Source organism: Delphinapterus leucas, chromosome 1 (genome assembly GCF_059928025.1).
Source record: "Delphinapterus leucas isolate spDelLeu-1000000601 "Yukka" chromosome 1, BTC_Dleu_Yukka2, whole genome shotgun sequence".
Taxonomy (NCBI): Eukaryota; Metazoa; Chordata; class Mammalia; order Artiodactyla; family Monodontidae; genus Delphinapterus; species Delphinapterus leucas.
Genome location: NC_143129.1, coordinates 41,674,690 through 41,692,076, shown reverse-complemented (window position 1 = coordinate 41,692,076; position 17,387 = coordinate 41,674,690). Strand labels below are relative to the sequence as shown.

General features: G+C 44.8%; 1 protein-coding gene across 1 annotated transcript; it reads right to left on the bottom strand.

Moving 5' to 3' along the window:
- Window positions 1–571: 571 nt before the first annotated feature.
- On the bottom strand, window positions 572–7,634 carry IL19 (interleukin 19). Its single transcript, XM_022593285.3, has 5 exons — window positions 7,287–7,634; window positions 7,069–7,134; window positions 4,327–4,479; window positions 3,349–3,423; window positions 572–1,008 (listed from the first exon to the last, which is right to left on the bottom strand). The coding sequence occupies exons 1-5, from the start codon at window positions 7,428–7,430 to the stop codon at window positions 913–915; spliced, it is 534 nt and encodes a 177-aa protein (XP_022448993.1). The 5' UTR covers window positions 7,431–7,634; the 3' UTR covers window positions 572–912.
- Between the last annotated feature and the right edge of the window lie 9,753 nt (window positions 7,635–17,387).

Sequence of the window (17,387 nt, the reverse complement as noted above, 5' to 3'; positions counted from 1 at the left end):
TTTCACGTCCGAGCAGAATCTTTGGAGGTGGTTTCTGGGGAATACTGAGTCCATCTCCCCAGATTGCCAGCATTCTGACTGAAGGCACATTTCCTTTCTATCAACATTTGTGAGTATTGATTTTGTAGAGCAGTGGGACCCAATTTCAATAACAGAGAGACAGAGAGAAAAGACAGAAACACAGAAAAAGAGAGATCAGAAATGGAGTGGTAGCAAGAAGGAGTCATGATCAAAGCCCTATGTTCATCCTCTTGATCATTATGTGGAGGACAGGGTGCTGGATGGAGTCCAGTTTGAAACCCTCGGCACTAACTCACTTTGGGACTCTGGGTAAATTTTTATTCCTCTCTAGGTCTCAGTTTCCCCATCTGTTTCTGTTCTTTAAGGCCCTTTTAATTCTAATAGTCACCATTCATGGTTCCTTCTCCCTGGATCAGAAGACACTTCCACTAATTGGTAAAGAACAGAGTTTATTATAAAAAATCAATCAGTACAATATGCACTACAGAATACCACTTAGATCACATCACAGACACGGGATAGACAAGTTCACAATAAATTAGGGGGAAACTCACCCTCTCCCCACAGGATGGCCCACAGGACCTTCTGACAGACATATTTCATATAAATATGACAGTAGACTGCTTGGATACTTTCAGGTGGAATCAGACAGCTTGGGCCCAGCCAGTGAGACTTGTAGCTACAGGGAAAGATGTGCTCAAACCTAGATTTTTCCCCTACAATACCTCAGCCCCAAAGAAGAGAATTCCAAATGGGCAGGAAGGTTTCCTCAAAAAGACCCAATTTGCATAAAAATGGAGCCTTCCCTATGTCCCTCCCCTTCAAAGATGGCTGTCTCCAACTGGAAACCTCTCAGGGGCTGTTCATCCCCCAAACTTAGATTTCTTGTCTTTAGGCAGCAGAAGTTCCTTGATGATTCTTGTCAATCCAAGCTAGCAAGACGTCCAGCTCTCCCAGAGACTTAATGGCAGCAGACCGGACCTCCAACTGAAACCATGGAAATCATCATAAGAACCTGCCTTTCTAGACCGTGTCATAGTTTTCAAATCACTTTCCCCACGTTCTGGTCCCCATGAGGTTTGCTTTTTATTCAACCATTATATCTGCAGGGCATACAGACCTCAAATTATTTTCTTAATAGGTGACCTAAATTGCTTTCCACAAACAAGCAGTTAAATCATGTCAGCAACTTATAAACAAAATGAAAAGGTCTTCATTCTTTGCCATCTGTTTTTCTTTTTCCTATATTTCCCAGAAAAAAACAACTTGCTTTTCTGGCAGTTCTGCTTACTTTCCTGTTCACATCAGTTTGCTTTAGTGCTTCTGTTCTCCCAGAAAGCCTCAATCCCAGAGGTGCCCAGCAGTGGGGAGGGAGAAGGTGGTGCCTCCACTGCACAAATTAAAGCACTGAAACCCCTAAGGATGTGTCCTACCCAATGTGACACAGCCGGTCGGTAGAAGAGCTGAACTGGAACCCAGTTCTCCTGACTTATTCCAGCTCTTCCTCAGCAGAATAGAAGGAGATGGTAAGATCCAAAAGTATGTCCTGTGGAGCCAGATGGCATGGGATCGAGCCCTACCTCTATCACTTAGCTGCAGTATAAACTTAGTTAAGTTACTTAACCTGTTTGTGCCTTGCTTTCCTAAGTTATCAAATGCGGATAATGGCTCATAGCACTGTTGTGAGGAATAAGTGTGTTAATACATTTAGTGTGCTTAGAACAATACCTGGCTCATAGGAAGAACGATATGCGTTTCAGCCATTGTTATATTATCCTGTGGAACCTCTCCGCAAAGAAGCAGAGGTCTGAACGGACTCCCCAGCTCCTTGTTATTCAAAGCATTGTCATAATTTGGGAGTGTGGTTGAAACACAGACCTACCAGCCAGAACCTGCATTTTAACAGAATCTCGAAATGATGCACATAAGAAACACTGCTTCTAACTCCACCTCTACGTGAGGTGTGCATTCAACACCTGCACCTACACGAGAAGCACTATGCTTCGTCACCACACAGGATGCTGGTGTCAGTTACTGGCCACAGTGACACCCAGAAGGTAGCATGTTTCATGTATAACAGCTTACAGTTCTCTGGAGATCTTTGCTCCCTCTGATATCACCCCCATCTTAAACAGTATGTGCTTTCCCTCAAAACTTAACGTAGGTCTGATATGTGAGGGCATAAGAAAATGCTGGAAGGATGATAGGGAAGGGGAGCCCAGGAAACTAGCAGATGAGGTAAGACCAACACACTCTTTGCAGACACAGAATTGGGCAGACCCGCAATAAATATTGCTGAGTAATCATTAATCATTACAGAAATGTAAATCAAAACTATGATGAGGTATCATCTCACATTGGTCAGAATAGCCATCATCAAAAAATCTACAAACAATAAATGCTGGAGAGGGTGTGGAGAAAAGGGAACCCTCTTGCACTGTTGGTGGGAATGTAAATTGATACAGTCACTATGTAGAACAGTATGGAGGTTCCTTAAAAAACTAAAAATAGAATTACCATACGACCCAGCAATCCCACTACTGGGCATATTCCCTGAGAAAACCATAATTCAAAAAGAGTCATGTACCACAATGTTCATTACAGCTCTATTTACAATAGCCAGGACATGGAAGCAACCTCAGTGTCCATCAACAGATGAATGGGTAAAGAAGATGTGGCATATATATACAATGGAATATTACTCAGCCATAGAAAGAACTGAAATTGAGTTATTTGTAGTGAGGTGGATGGACCTAGAGTCTGTCATACAGAGTGAAGTAAGTCAGAAAGAGAAAAACCAATACCGTATGCTAACACATATATATGGAATCTAAGGAAAAAAAAATGGTCATGAAGAACCTAGGGGCAAGATGGGAATAAAGACACAGACCTACTAGAGAATGGACTTGAGGATACAGGGAGGGGGAAGGGTAAGCTGTGACAAAGTGAGAGAGTGGCATGGACATATATACACTACCAAATGTAAAATAGATAGCTAGTGGGAAGCAGCCGCATAGCACAGGGAGATCAGCTCAGTGATTTGTGACCACCTAGAGGGGTGGGACAGGGAGGGTGGGGAGGGAGGGAGATGCAAGAGGGAAGAGATATGGGGACATATGTATATGTATAGCTGATTCACTTTGTTATAAAGCAGAAGCTACCACACCATTGTAAAGCAATTATAGTCCAATAAAGATGTTAAGATAAATAAATAAATAAATAAATAAATACTGGTGAGTAAATGAATGAATTTGAATGGAGAGGAGGCTGCCCAATCAGGCTCTGACACCCCATTTCCATCTTCCCCATCCTCTTCCCTTCCCTTACCTGATGGTAGTTATCATGGATGATTCTGGTTGCATTGGTGGCCTCCTGCCTGCAGTGACACAACCTCCGCTCCTGCTGTGATCAAGCAGAGACAGCACCCATCAGAGGACCTTTCCACCCCAGCTCACTCTCACCGCCACCTCCCTCATGAGGAATGATAGTTCTCCTTCCTCCCAAGGTGAGAGTCAGGTGAGTAAACCCAGGTTGGGGCAGAAGGGGGCAGTAGGGTCTGCGTGTGGAGTCACCCTGCACTTACCCAAGGCTGGAAAGGCCTGGAGAGTAGGTTCCAAGTCTGTGTGTCACCACCCAGTACAGCGTTAGGTAGGCACTCAATGAATATGTTGGGCCAGTTAATTAAATAATTGGTTAAATGAATCTTAATGTAAGTGGGATAGGGGTCATGACCTCTTCTAACAATTTTAGAACCCAAGGCACGGATAGGTGAAGTAACTTGCCACAAAGTTACAAACGAAATCTTCAGCAGAGATGGGGCCAGAGTCCAGGCTTTCTCCCGTTCTAAGTTTTTGTTGGTTTGGTTTTATTTCTGAGGTTTGTCTTTAATAGATCACAGTGAATGAATAGGTGATCCTTAGGAGAGGCTATACCAGGGAACCACCCAGAGGTTAATTGGTATGGAAACCCCAAAGGGCCAGAAACAAAGAAACTAGGGTTATGCCTGTGATAAGCCCAGAATCCTCAGTATGCCTCTCTCACAGGCCAGCCCCGGCATCACTTAAGAGATGCTTTGACATAAGTCGGTCACCACAGGAAGATTATCCATGAGGAAACTGGGTCTGGTGAGGAGGAAGCCCTGGACAAGGAGGCACCACTGGAAGAGGCTCCCAACAGCTCTCCGTGTGGGCGACAGGACCGGGAATTTCCGTTGAGTCCAGGATCCATTTCGGAACACTGACTGGGGCCAGCATGCCCTGGGCTCGCCCTGGGGCAGACGGAAAGCAGATGCAGCTGGGGACTCACACATTGCTGTAGACTCTTCTGCATGTGGAGGAAAGAGTTGGCAATGCTGCTGATTTTTCTCAAGATCTGGGGGCTCAGCTCCTGATGGTCCTTGAACACCCTGTCCACGTAAAATGCCAGGAGGTTCTTGGTCACGCAGCACACATCTAAGGGCTACAGACACAAATTAGGGAAAGCTCCAGAGGCCCTCTTCTCTTACTATCTTAGAGATCAAAGCAGCCTGCTTGGGTAGGGACAAGAAGGAGTGAGATAACTAGAAGTCATTTTTTTAAATTCATATTGCTCTCAGAGGATCCTCTTAACCACAACAAAGCTACTTATGACAAAGGCACCAAGGAGAGATTGCCGTTCTTACCCTCTTTTTACATGGCCAGGAGATATATTCACAAGGGATGGAGCCCAGTCAGAGACTAGAATTCTCTCTACAGCATCTCCAACAAGTCATCCCTAACTTCGGCTTAACCGCTTCCATCAGACACCTTCCTTTTGAAAGGACCAATGTCTGAGCAGCTTTCTTGAAAAGTACTTCCTTACATTGTGCTGAAGTCTGCCTCTCTGGAACATCTCCTAGCCACCAACATGTGTTTATTCGATGGCTATTGCATGTCAGGCCTGTGCTGGGCACATATTCCTTCCTGTGTAATGACACTGTGTTTATCCTGGCCACCCTGCTCAGCTCTTTTCCAGTCTGTCCTTTTTTTTTTTTTTTTCTTTTTTTGCGGTACGCAGGCCTCTCACTGTTGTGGCCTCTCCCATTGAGGAGCACAGGCTCTGGATGCGCAGGCTCAGCGGCCATGGCTCATGGGCCCAGCCGCTCTGTGGCATGTGGGATCTTCCCAGACAGGGGCCCGAACCTGCGTCCCCTGCATCGGCAGGCGGACTCTCAACCACTGCGCCACCAGGGAAGCCCCCAGTCTGTCCTTTTTAAACTTCAGGGATCACTTGGATGGAGCTGAGATGTGCAAGAATGGAAACTGACAGCTGCCGAAATGCACACATCTGGGCAGATCCTCCTCGGGCAGAGTGCAGCTCTCCCTAACAGAAAGCTCCTGACTTCCCCAGGCACAGTTTAAAGCAGCTGGCCAGGCAGAGTTTCCTTCTAGCAGTTTGCACTCAGCCCTGAGAGCCAGAGCAGGAGATTTATGGCTCAGTCTGAGAAGGGAAGTGGCTACAGGCAGTTGGTGCATTTATCTTCATTAGCATTAAAGCAGCAAAGCCTCCTTGGCCCGACAGGCAGATTTTCTGACGTGGAAACTCACCTTGCAACACAAAAACCCTCCTTTTCCTCTGCTCCTGCTAATTCCCTTAACCAACCGGGCAAAAAGTTGCAACCTTTGTTTTATCAAGGAGGGAGAGGGTGGGGAGGGGAGAAATATGGCAAAGACCTGCATCCTCATTGACCCCTTTCCTTATGCCACATCAGCTATTTCTAGACCTTGAGAGGACAAAGAATCTAGAGACAGAGGCATGAGACTTGGGGGGTCTATTCCTGGCTCAACCACTAACTAGTCATTCTTTCTCCCACGATGTCAATTTGGTCACTTGAAAATGATGGTTTGGGAACAAATGACCTTTTGGGTCCCTTCCAGCTATCATATCCTCTGAGTCTCTTATACCATTGGCTGGAATAGTATTTAGGAAGTGGACCCATGTGTTTACCATACATAAATCAGGCCTAATACTGCCTAGAAGAATTATCTCGTGCAGAGAAGCCCAAGGAAAAAGTAACTCTTTGTGGATGTACCTCACACTCTGTCACATAAATGCCTGAAAGAACTGGATCTTTCTAGAATGCTTACAAGGTCTGGAGGAGCTCACTTTTAAAGGCACTTCTCAGTGGCCCCTTCTGTAAAGTGAATTATCACCTCGTAAGCCAACAGTTTTGTAACACACTCTCACCACCTCTCTCTGGACAAGTAGACTGATCCCCTCCCTGCTTTCGTGCCTCAAGCTGGCGGTTGTAAAGAACATCACCAGACTGTCTAAAAGACTTTGTGGCCATACAGTCTTTGGCTCAAAAACCTGCAGGGACTGCCTATGGCCGCACGGCACAGCCAAAAAAGAAAAAAAAAAGAAGGCCGAGGCTCAGCTAGTCAGTTTCCATTTTGGCCTGGCTTAAGGTTCTTGGTAAAATGACTCCAATGTATTTGTGCACTTCATTCTCTTCCACTTGCCTTCATGTCCCTCACACCACGAGCCTGGTTGTCTCATTTTTTTCGGCCGTGCCGCGCGGCTTGCAGTATCTTAGTTCCCTGACCAGGGATTGAGCCTGCGTGCTCAACAGTGAAAGCACAGAGTCCTAACCACTGGAATGCCAGGGAATTCCCCCTGGTTGCCTCTATGTCCCCTGACATGTATCCATTGATTTTGTATACCCATTCTCCCCAAAACCCTTCCATCTCTTTTAGCCACTAACCCCAAGCCTACTCAGCTTTTAAGTCACTGCTCATTTTCTCAACTTCCCCATGAAACCTTCCAGAGTCACCCTAAGCCCTAGACATCCTGTCCCATTTGAGCGTGTGGCACCCCAATCACTCCCTGAGTGAACACCCTCCCATGGGGTTCAAGGTCGCTGAGACGCGAGTGCACCCTCACGCATCAGTTCACATGTGAGAAGCCGGCGCATCAGAGTTCACTGGAGGTTAGGAAAGAGAAGAGCACAGGGTGAGGATTTCTCCCTCAGCCCTGCGCCACTTCACCGTAAAAATGACAATAGAGGAACGAGCAGACACAGACCAATACCTTAATGCTGTGCAGGGTCTCCGATGTGGACAGGATGGTGACATTTTGGAAGGTGTCCTTAGCTTGCTGTGGAGGAAAATATAAGAACAGACACAAGCAGTGAGTACTCCACATTCTCCAGAGGCACAAAGGTAATGAGAAAGAACTGGCTCCCCATGTTAAGATGTAAAGTGAGGCACGCCCCCCTGCCCACACCTTCACCCCAAACCCGTACTCACAATGGCGTTTTTGATCCCTCGGAAACTCTCCTCCATACGGCGCATGTCCATGGAAATCAGACATCTCCTGAGACCTCGGGCATGCGCTGAGCACAGAAAGAGCATCACACCCAGGAGGCAGAGAGAAACACCCTGTGCCTGCATGTCCTACAGGAAGGGATAAAGTCAGCTTCCCAGCCAAGAGTGAAAAGCAAGGAAAGAGACCCCAACTGAGTTCCCCTGTGGACCTCGTGGGGCAGGCCAGATGGCAGCCGAGAAAACAGGACTCAGTACCTCAGCCTGTGGACCTTGGGGCATGTGTCTCCTTCTCTGGATTTTTTTTTTAATCAATTGAATGAGCCCTTCCCTGTCCCCCCTGCCCCCGCTCCACCCCTAGAGAGGCTGATCCAGTGCTCTCCCAACTCCCAGGGAGTAAATTCGTGTGTAAATCACTCTCATGACTCAACATGGCTCACTTTTCAACCGGGGTAAGAAGCATTGTTTCTAATAAATTAAATAGGAAAAACAGTGTTGGTAATATGCCCTAGGAGTTAGGCAACAGATCTGAAAAATTATAAAAGCACATTTTGTTTCTTTCTTTCTTTTTTTTTTTAACAACTTTATTGGGGTATAATTGCTTTACAATGGTGTGTTAGTTTCTGCTTTATAACAAAGTGAATCAGTTATACATATACATATGTTCCCATATGTCTTCCCTCTTGCATCTCCCTCCCTCCCACCCTCCCTATCCCACCCCTCTAGGTGGTCACAAAGCACCGAGCTGATCTCCCTGTGCCATGCGGCTGCTTCCCACTAGCTATTTTACGTTTGGTAGTGTATATATGTCCATGCCACTCTCACTTCGTCCCAGCTTACCCTTCCCCTTCCCCACATCAAGTTCATTCTCTAGTAGGTCTGCGTCTTTATTCCCATCCTGCCCCTAGGTTCTTCATGACATATATATATATATATATATATATATATATATATTTCCATATATATGTGTTAGCATACGGTATTGGTTTTTCTCTTTCTGTCTTACTTCACTCTGTATGACAGACTCTAGGCCCATCTACCTCACTACAAATAACTCAATTTCATTTCTTTTTATGGCTGAGTAATATTCCATTGTATATATGTGCTGCATCTTCTTTATCCATTCATCTGTTGATGGACACTTAGGTTTCTTCCATGTCCTGGCTATTGTAAATAGAGCTGTAAGCACATTTGGTTTTTATGTTTGCCCCCCAAATAGGCGACACCCTTTTGTTATAAACCCCTACTGTGTATCTGCTTAAAATCATTCCTTTGAAGTCAGCTGTGAAGATGTCACCTTCTGGAGAAGATGGGAAAGGGAGGTGCGGGGCATCTAATAACTAATTAGCCACAGTGAAGAGAGAGACCCCCAGATGGCAAGGTGGCGGCTTCCCCTCCATCACACACTGAGCCAGCAGGCACCAGGGACAGGTTTGCAGCTCGCTAGCCTCTAGGCAGGGCCAGACCTGAGATGCCTGCTGCCTCTTCTAGTTCTCGCGCCCCTCCTGCCTTTCTCTCTGCCTCTTTTCATTGGACGGCTTTCAATAGTGTCGTGTAACACACCTTGAGAAAAGTGCCCAAAGCATAACTGCACAGCCTGCTGAGTTCTCCTTCTCTGACTTTCTCCAGTACTAGCATGTTTCACAAACAGAGCTGAGCGTTAAAGGTAAGTCAGAGGGCAACCCATGGGAATAGACCAAGCTCTGCCCAGCCTCCTCCACGTGCAGACTGAGCACTCATTCCCAGCCAGGCCTGTGCTGCATAAACGTAGTGGGTGCAGCAGTGGAAGAGAGGGAGGCAGCAAGCATAGGAAGCCAGCTGAGGGGGCTGTGGACGCCCCCACTCCTAACTATAGTTACAGCTGCTCTAGGCACACACGTGTGAGAGCATGAGCCACACCTGTCCCCGCTCCCCTTCCCCCACCCCGATCATCCTCGGGAATCCCAGGCTCTTCTCTGAGAAACAGCAAACCCTGCTTAGAAAACCATTTCTCCTTCTCTCTCCTTAACTCAGCATCATTCTCAGTGAGGGCCAGGTGTAGGTTGAGACCTCACTGTAGAGCAGGCATTATGTTAAAGAACTTGATTTCTCTTTTTCCAACCTCTTTCTGACAAAACAGGAAAATAGACCCCATTGACAGGCGAGACTATAGAGTCCCCCAGAGCTCTATCCCCTCGAAAGGCAAATAAGGTGCTTCTAGAGAGCCAAGTGACTAAAAGGGGGCACAGTTTTTCTTCTGACAACTCTCAGAAGCAGTGGGGCATTGCCGGTTCATCCCCTGCTGGGAGCCTCACAGGAGAAGGATGTGGAGAAAAAAGAGGTCCCCCTTAGTTTGGTGAGGCGACTCCAGACATCTCGGCTGATTCAGGTAACAGTAGTAGCTAACGTTTATCATACGTGCCACGTGCCTGGAGCTCCATGCCAAGTATTTTCCACAATTATCTTATTTAATGCTCACAACCATCCTATGTGGCAGGTTCTGTTTCTATCCCCATTTTACCAAAGAGGGAACTGACACTTAGCAAGGTGGAGAAACCTGCCCAAGGTACATGGCCAACAAGTGGCAGAGCCAGGATTTGAAGGCAGGTGGCCTGTTCCCCTTACCACTGCACCACCCCCACCTACAGGTCTGTTCCTCCTGGGATCGCAACTGGAGATCCAGCAGATTTCCTTACAGCAGACAAAAAGGAACACATTTCTGATCGGATCCCACTGAACCAGTGGTGTTCCTTATGTTTAAAAAGATATTTAATACTCCAAAGGATTAAAAATACACATATTCTAAAGTGCCCAGCACAGTTCCTAGAACAAAAAGTTTATAGTAAACGCTAGATTCCTTTCCCTTGAACCCTCCAACACTGTTGATGGGAATGTAAATTGGTGCAGCAGCTATGGAAAACAGTATGGAGGTTCCTCAAAAAACTAAATATAGAGTTGCCATATGATCCAGCAATCCCACTCTTGGGCATATATCCAGACAAAACTATAATTCAAAAAGATACATGCACCCCTATGTTCATAGCAGCACTATTCACAATAGCCAAGACATGGAAGCAACCTAAATGTCCATCAACAGATGAATGGATAAAGAAGATGTGGTACATATATACAGTGGAATATTACTCAGCCATAAAAAAGAATGAAATTATGTCATTTGCAGTAACATACTTTCACCTAGAAATTATCATACTTAGTGAAGTAGTCAGAAAGAGAAAGACAAATACCATACGATATCACTTACATGTGGAATCTAAAATATGACACAATTGAACATATACACGAAAGAGAAACAGACTCACAGACATAGAGAACTGACTTGTGGTTGCCAAGGGGGAAGGGGAGAGAGGAGGGAAGGACTGGGAGTTTGGGACTAGCAAATGCAAACTTATATATAGGATGGATAAACAACAAGTCCCTACTGTATAGCACAGGGAACCATATTCAATATACTGTGATAAGTCATAATGGAAAAGCATGTGAAAAAGAATATGTATAAATGAATCACTTTGCTGTACAGCAGAAATTAACACAACATTGTAAATCAACTATACTTCAATAAGATTTAAAAAATAAAATAAAAAATAAAATCATCATATTTCTAAAAAAAATAGATTCCTTCCCCTTCCCTTTCTTCCTTCCTCCTTTCCCACTCTTCCTGTTTCTTATTGAGAATAAGGTACTGGAAAGTTCAGCCTCTATACAGAATACCCCTCCCCATTCTACAAAATGCCCAGCACTTGGGATATAATAGGCCACCCACAGTGACAGCAGGTCACCTCTCTGCAGCTGTAAAGGACGAGGGCTGGGATGGTTGATGAACAAATCCTCTGAGGAAGGACGACCTCTCACGGGGTGCTCCTGGGCTTCTCCTGTGTCTCCGCTCTTTGTGTTCCTTGCCACTTGTAGAGGGCTGGTCACTTTTATGCAGGTGGATACAAGGAAATGCTGTCAAGGCTCACTGGGTGGGTCCATGTAGGGGGAGATTGTTTTCCCCCTCATTTCCTTAGCATCTCATTTCCTGAATTGATTTCTTTTTCTTTTCAGATACAGTTGATTAATGATTATTAAGAAATGCCTCTTTCTTCTCAGTCTTGACATGCAGCTTCTAGTAAAAATAAACTCCCCATCTCTATGCAAATGAGAATTTCTTGCAATCCTGTGTCCATACAGAAAAACCCAAGTAGGTCACTTTCCTGAGAGCTGTGGCATGTCACCAGTCGTACCCTGCAGGCAAAATCAGGGAAGCACTCTTCTGACAGCCACGCCCTGCCACAGCCAGCCCTGAGACTGCGGGTGCCCCAGCCCCTGCACGCTCCATCTGCCTGAGCTACTCAGCACCTAACGTGTGCCAGGCAATAGCTTAAATGCTTTACATGCATTATTTTGTTTAACTTCATAGGGAAGTTTTTTTTCTTTCGTTCTCAGAAATGCAAGGATATCTTTGGACATCATCTCTTTCCTCTCCATCTTGTCCCTTGGACAGCCCTTTCATTCTCAACTAATGCAGAGAGAGAAAATGAGACTGGGAGTCAGAGAGGCTTAGCAGTCCGTGGCAGAGCCAGGAACAGAACCTGGAATCCTTGCTCTCGGGCTGGAAGACTCTCTATCTAAATTACTTTTTTACACAATCTCTATACCACCATGTTCTTCAAGAATCGAGGTTTGGAGAGATGGTGATGAAAAGACAGGGCTTAAAAAGTTTCATCTCCAAACACAAATTCCCAAAACAGAGTTTGTTTTTACCAAATAAAACAACTTGGGGGTGGGGTGCAATTACAAGAGACCCCATGGGCCCTTTGGACAACGGGTTGGAACAAAATCTGCCCTGCAGCCAGACTGGGGAGACAGAGTGGTAGGCAGCGCACTAGCAGGGAAGGAAGAGGGACAGAGGGACTGAAAACTTTTCATGGGCACAGATGCAAGGGAAGGGAGCCACAGGGGCTGGAAGCCTTGTTGTTCAGCATCTTGGACATAATGAAATAGTACATGTTGAGGGAGAACAGATTGTAGTGGTCACAGTGTAGCTCTGGATTTAAACCCAGGCTCTCCCTCTTCTCTGTGAGACGCTAGACAAGCTACTCAAGACCTTTGTGAGGCTCCACAAAATAGATAAAAATAAACCATGAGGATTTGGATGATCTAATGGACTTGACCCATAGTAAGTACTCCGTAAATATTATTTATTCTTATGCTGTATGCCAGACAGCTGGAAAAAGAGAAGACACCTTTTTAGGACTTAATAAGTGTCTCTTTCCTCCTTCTGGGGAGGAGAGAATGAGCTACTCTTGAGTCCAGAGATCTTGGCTCCCCCACTCCTGCTTCCCCGGGGAGGAAGATGGGCAGGGGGGGTGGACGCTGTTTTTCCCAGCACTGCCTGAGCTGCCTGGCTCAGAGCTCACAGATGGTGGCCCCATATGTGAGAGGACTGCAAAACTGTCTGTGCTGACTCACAGCCTGTATTCAACAGCTTGCACTCAAATGGTGTGTTCTGACCCAACTTTCATTTCAGGACAAAGATTTCACATCAGGAAGCTTGCAGAGAAAGGAAAACTACGTTAGCATGTTTATAGCTCCCCTCCAGCATACATTGTATCATAGTGACCGGAACTGTACCTCCAGCCAAGCGTAGGCTGACTGCCTGTGCTCCCTACACCTGTCAGACTGAAGGCAAGCCAGTTAATCTCTGTGCCTCTGCTTATTCATCTGCAAAATGGTGCTAACTATGCCTAACGAATACTCACCATGTAGGCATGGTGGGTAGATTAAATGATTAAATGTACGTTTTCAGCACAGTGCCTGACACATAATAAGAGATTAGAAAATAATAAGCTTTTTTATTAATGTTCCAGCCCCCCTTTAAGTCCCTAAATTGGGAGGAAGGAGAGACAATAAGAAATGATTTCTCTCCATCCTAAGCCTTGCTACTAACATCTAATATAAAAAGATAAGCATAGGGATTGAGATGGAATGGCATTCCTCCCAGGATTGCAATTAAATGGTGTATTTGATCCATAGATGTGGGTTATGCCTAGCCTTAGAATTGGGTTTTCTAGAGCCAGTTGACCCACCATTGGGATACCAGAGCTCAAGTCCCCATTTGATAAATGAGAATACAGACAGATTGAAGGAAAACCAGAGAGCCAGGATGGAGATGCTCTGAGTCTGGTGTGTGCTGGACACAGCTCTCTCACACTTTCCAATCCCCTATCTCCACTCACAATCCACTCCACCTCCATGAACCATTCATGATGCTGCCAAAGCAATTTCTTCTCCATAAAAGAGTGGAGCTTGCCACTCCTAAGTGCTAAGTCCTGGAGCTCAAACAGAAAGTGAGCCAGGCATTGTGCAACTCCAGAGGGCACCATGCCCATTGCCTTTTATGGGAATGAGGCTCCATGGAGCTGAGCAAAGTGCAGCCCTACTGAGTGACCTGGAGAAAATGGATTAGGTTTATATGCATAATTTCAGTTAGATCTGAGGAAGAACCTATAGTTGTGAGGACTATATGACACTGGAAAATACGATAGAGAAAGAATTTGTAAAAGAAAGAAATACTGATACTGATGGATGGATATTTCATTTGGGAAGTAAATGGGACTTAAAAGCAGAAAGAATATAAATGTTTATTAACTCTTTTGTCTTTTTATTTTTTATTATTTTTTAACTGAAGTATAGTTGATTTACAATGTTGTGTTAGTTTCAAGTGTATAGCACAGTGGTTCAGTTATACATACAGACATATATATATATTCTTTGTCAGGTTATTTTCCCTTATATGTTATCACAAAATACTGAGTATAGAATAGAAAACAAACTTATGGTTATCAAAGGGGAAAGGGGGGAGGGATAAATTAGGAGTTTGGGATTAACATGTACACGCTACTCTATATAAAGCATCAATAGGTAACCAACAAGGACTTACTGTGCAGCCCAGGGAGATATACCTGGGAATATAAATGTTTAAATGTCTTGCTAAATATATCTGGATTGTAATAATATGTTTGAATTGTATATAACTGTTAAAATAAAGCAAAAAAAAAAAAGATAAATTTCCCAGTTCTGGCTGTTCTCATTGAGAGTTGCTCTGTAAATAGTTGTAATTGTGGTGTGCCAGTGGGAGGAGGTGAACGCAGGGTCTTCCTACTCCACCTTCTTGGCCAGCCCCCCGGGGACTTTAAACATGAAATGTCTCTCCTCTATTTGGCATTTAGAAATGAGAGTCAGAAAAGACAGCAGAGAGCACCGGTTCAACGTTCCCGTTGAAGCCGTGAACCAGCCCTCTCATCACCCAGCAAAGACATGGCATACTGTTCTCAAATCTCCGCGCCCTGGCTTCCAGCTCAGTGCCCTTTCTAACCCCACGCTGCCTTCCCATCTCAGGCCTAGGTGGAGTGGAACGGAACATAAATCTGTGGGGAACATCAAGCCTGTTTAGCAGGGGAGGTGATGTAACTCCCCCAAGCCAAGCTGTTCTGACTTGCCTTCACCCAGGAAGTTAATGACCGGAGGAGATTCAAGCTGGCTGCCCCTGTGCTGGTGGGGAGGGAAGGACAAACTTGCCTTGGGCACCTACGCTACATCAACCTGGCCTTTCCCTCTCCATTTTCACCCCCAGGGCTCTAAGTCACAGCCTGGTGGCCTAGAGCCTCAGATCCTCTTTGACACTTTACGTCAGTAGGTTCTATGGCTCAAATGCCATGAAACAGCCCCTGTGGAGACTGGCGAGGAAGAGCCAGGGATGGGTAATGGAAAGGGTCTAAGCACTGCCTCCCTATTCCTCTCCTGGATCACTGACCTGGTCTCATTCTCGATAACCCATCCTCTCCCAGGTGCCAGATTACCTAAAATGAAAACGTAATCTTAGTGTTCTCTAGCCTAAAACTCCCAACATGGTCCCAGGGGCTTCCAGGGTAAAGGAAGATGCTCCCTGTGGCACTCCAGACCCATCACAACCTGGACCTTGACCACCTCTCCAACCTCACCCCTCTTGATGAGCTCCATACCTCACTACCTCTTCTCACCTAGAAAGCACTCCCTTTGCTCTTCTGCCTTGCAAACGCCTACCCAGTTTGTAAGACTTAGCCCAGTGTGACTTTCTCGTGAAGTCTCTCCCCTCTTCCTTTCCCTCTTCCCCCTCCCCTCCACCTTCCTACCCCCACCCTGGTTGAATTTACTCCTGTTTCTTTCCTATTACTGCTGAATTGATACAAGATGCCCAGTTAACTTTGAATTTCAGATAAACACATTTTAGCGCTTATCCATTTGAAATTCAAAGTCAGCTGGGCATCCTGTATTTTCATTTGTTAAATCTGGTAATTCTCCACTGGACCCTCTACAGACTTCAGCCCCAGCCATGGCCAGACATGGCTTGTATGGGGCCTGTAGCTCATGGGTGGCTCTTTAAGAAAAGGAATTTTAAAACAGAAAATTAGGGACAAAAGTGAATAATTAAGAGATATGGTGACATATGTATATGTATAGCTGATTCACTTTGTTAAAAAGCAGAAACTAACACACCATTGTAAAGCAATTATACTCCAATAAAGATGTTAAAAAAATTAAAAAACTGAATAATTATTTAGAATCAGAAATAAATCATGGAAAATTACAAATCTTATAAAGCTGACAAGTACCAAAAACACCACAAAATCCGGAAAGATAGCCCAACACTTTCAGAAATCTGACAACTCTTTGTCTGCTTCTTCTATGACAATGATTTTTAACTGTTATTTTCTATAAAGAGGCTTAAAGAAAAATTAGTCTTTCCTTAAGTATGGCTGTTCAGAATTGGGTTTTTGTCACCGATACTTGGCATGCATGAAAGATGCTATAGGTTGGTGCCCTACAAACACAGAAATTCTGATAAATTCTGCTTCACGAGATTCCCATCAGAAAAGAAAAAAGTATGTGATTCATTTCTAATCATATATATTGCATTATTGAGTAAATGTTTCCATTTTTACTAGATTTTAATGAAAACCAAATCTTTGGCTTACAGCCTTAGATGTCTGGTGCCTGGAAGAATTTTCAACTCATTTTCTTCTGGCTCCATGCTTCTCTTCCAATATCCACAGACTTCCAGTAGTAAAAGTCAGTACAGTGGGTGGAAGGAATATTCCTGGATGCGATTCTTACACCAGGCTGAGTAACAATATCTTAACCACACACAGATGTGATTACAAGACATAGAAATACATCTCTCTAAGGGCCAAACACATCTCCAAGTCAACTGCTCCCTACTCAGATCCCCTAGATATTGTGGCCTCTCCAGTGTCACCTGAGGGGAGGCCAGAGTAGAAACGAACACTGATCTTAACTGATTAAGGTGAATATGCCTTATTTTTGTGAATTTTACAAGAACATATGACATGTGAACACATAAACTTCCTTAGCTAAACAATAAATCCCCCTGACCACAGACCCTAGGATAGTATATTGCATTTATCTGTATTTTCTAATTTAATGTTATTTTTAATTGAGGATTTCCAGGTATGTGACTTTAGAAGGCATGTATATGATGCAAACCTGCAGGCCGTTGCCCAGTCCACCCTGCCCACCATTCCTATGCCCTGTAGGCAACAGCTTTCAACCTTCAGCTTCCCCTTTTGCTATTTAGCTTCATAATTCTAGAGAACACGCATTTACCACTATTTCTGAACTCTTCGTTTTAGAAATGAGCTATTGGCTTACTACAACAGAAGATAAAGATTTAGTTTCTTTATAATACCGTACACAAACACGTTCAGTTCCCTTCCCCATCCTGCCAACATAAACATACCATCAGAGCTCCTCTTCCAAGGCAACACATCACTCAATCCAAGTCCACCGAGGGCAGCCAAAGCCATTGGGAAAAGGCAAAGTCCTGCTCTCTTGTCCTATGCCTCAACTCGCTCCAGGGAGAATCAGAGGAATGCTATCAGGGTCAAACGTTTTATGTTTCTTTATCATTCCATCATCTGGTGTTACTCATCGTCACAAACTCAAAATTCATAGGCTGAAGGAACAAGGCTGACAGCAGTAGCTAAGAAGTCGTGAGCACATTGATCAGCCCTGACATTGCATTAAGCACTTACATGCATTGTCTCT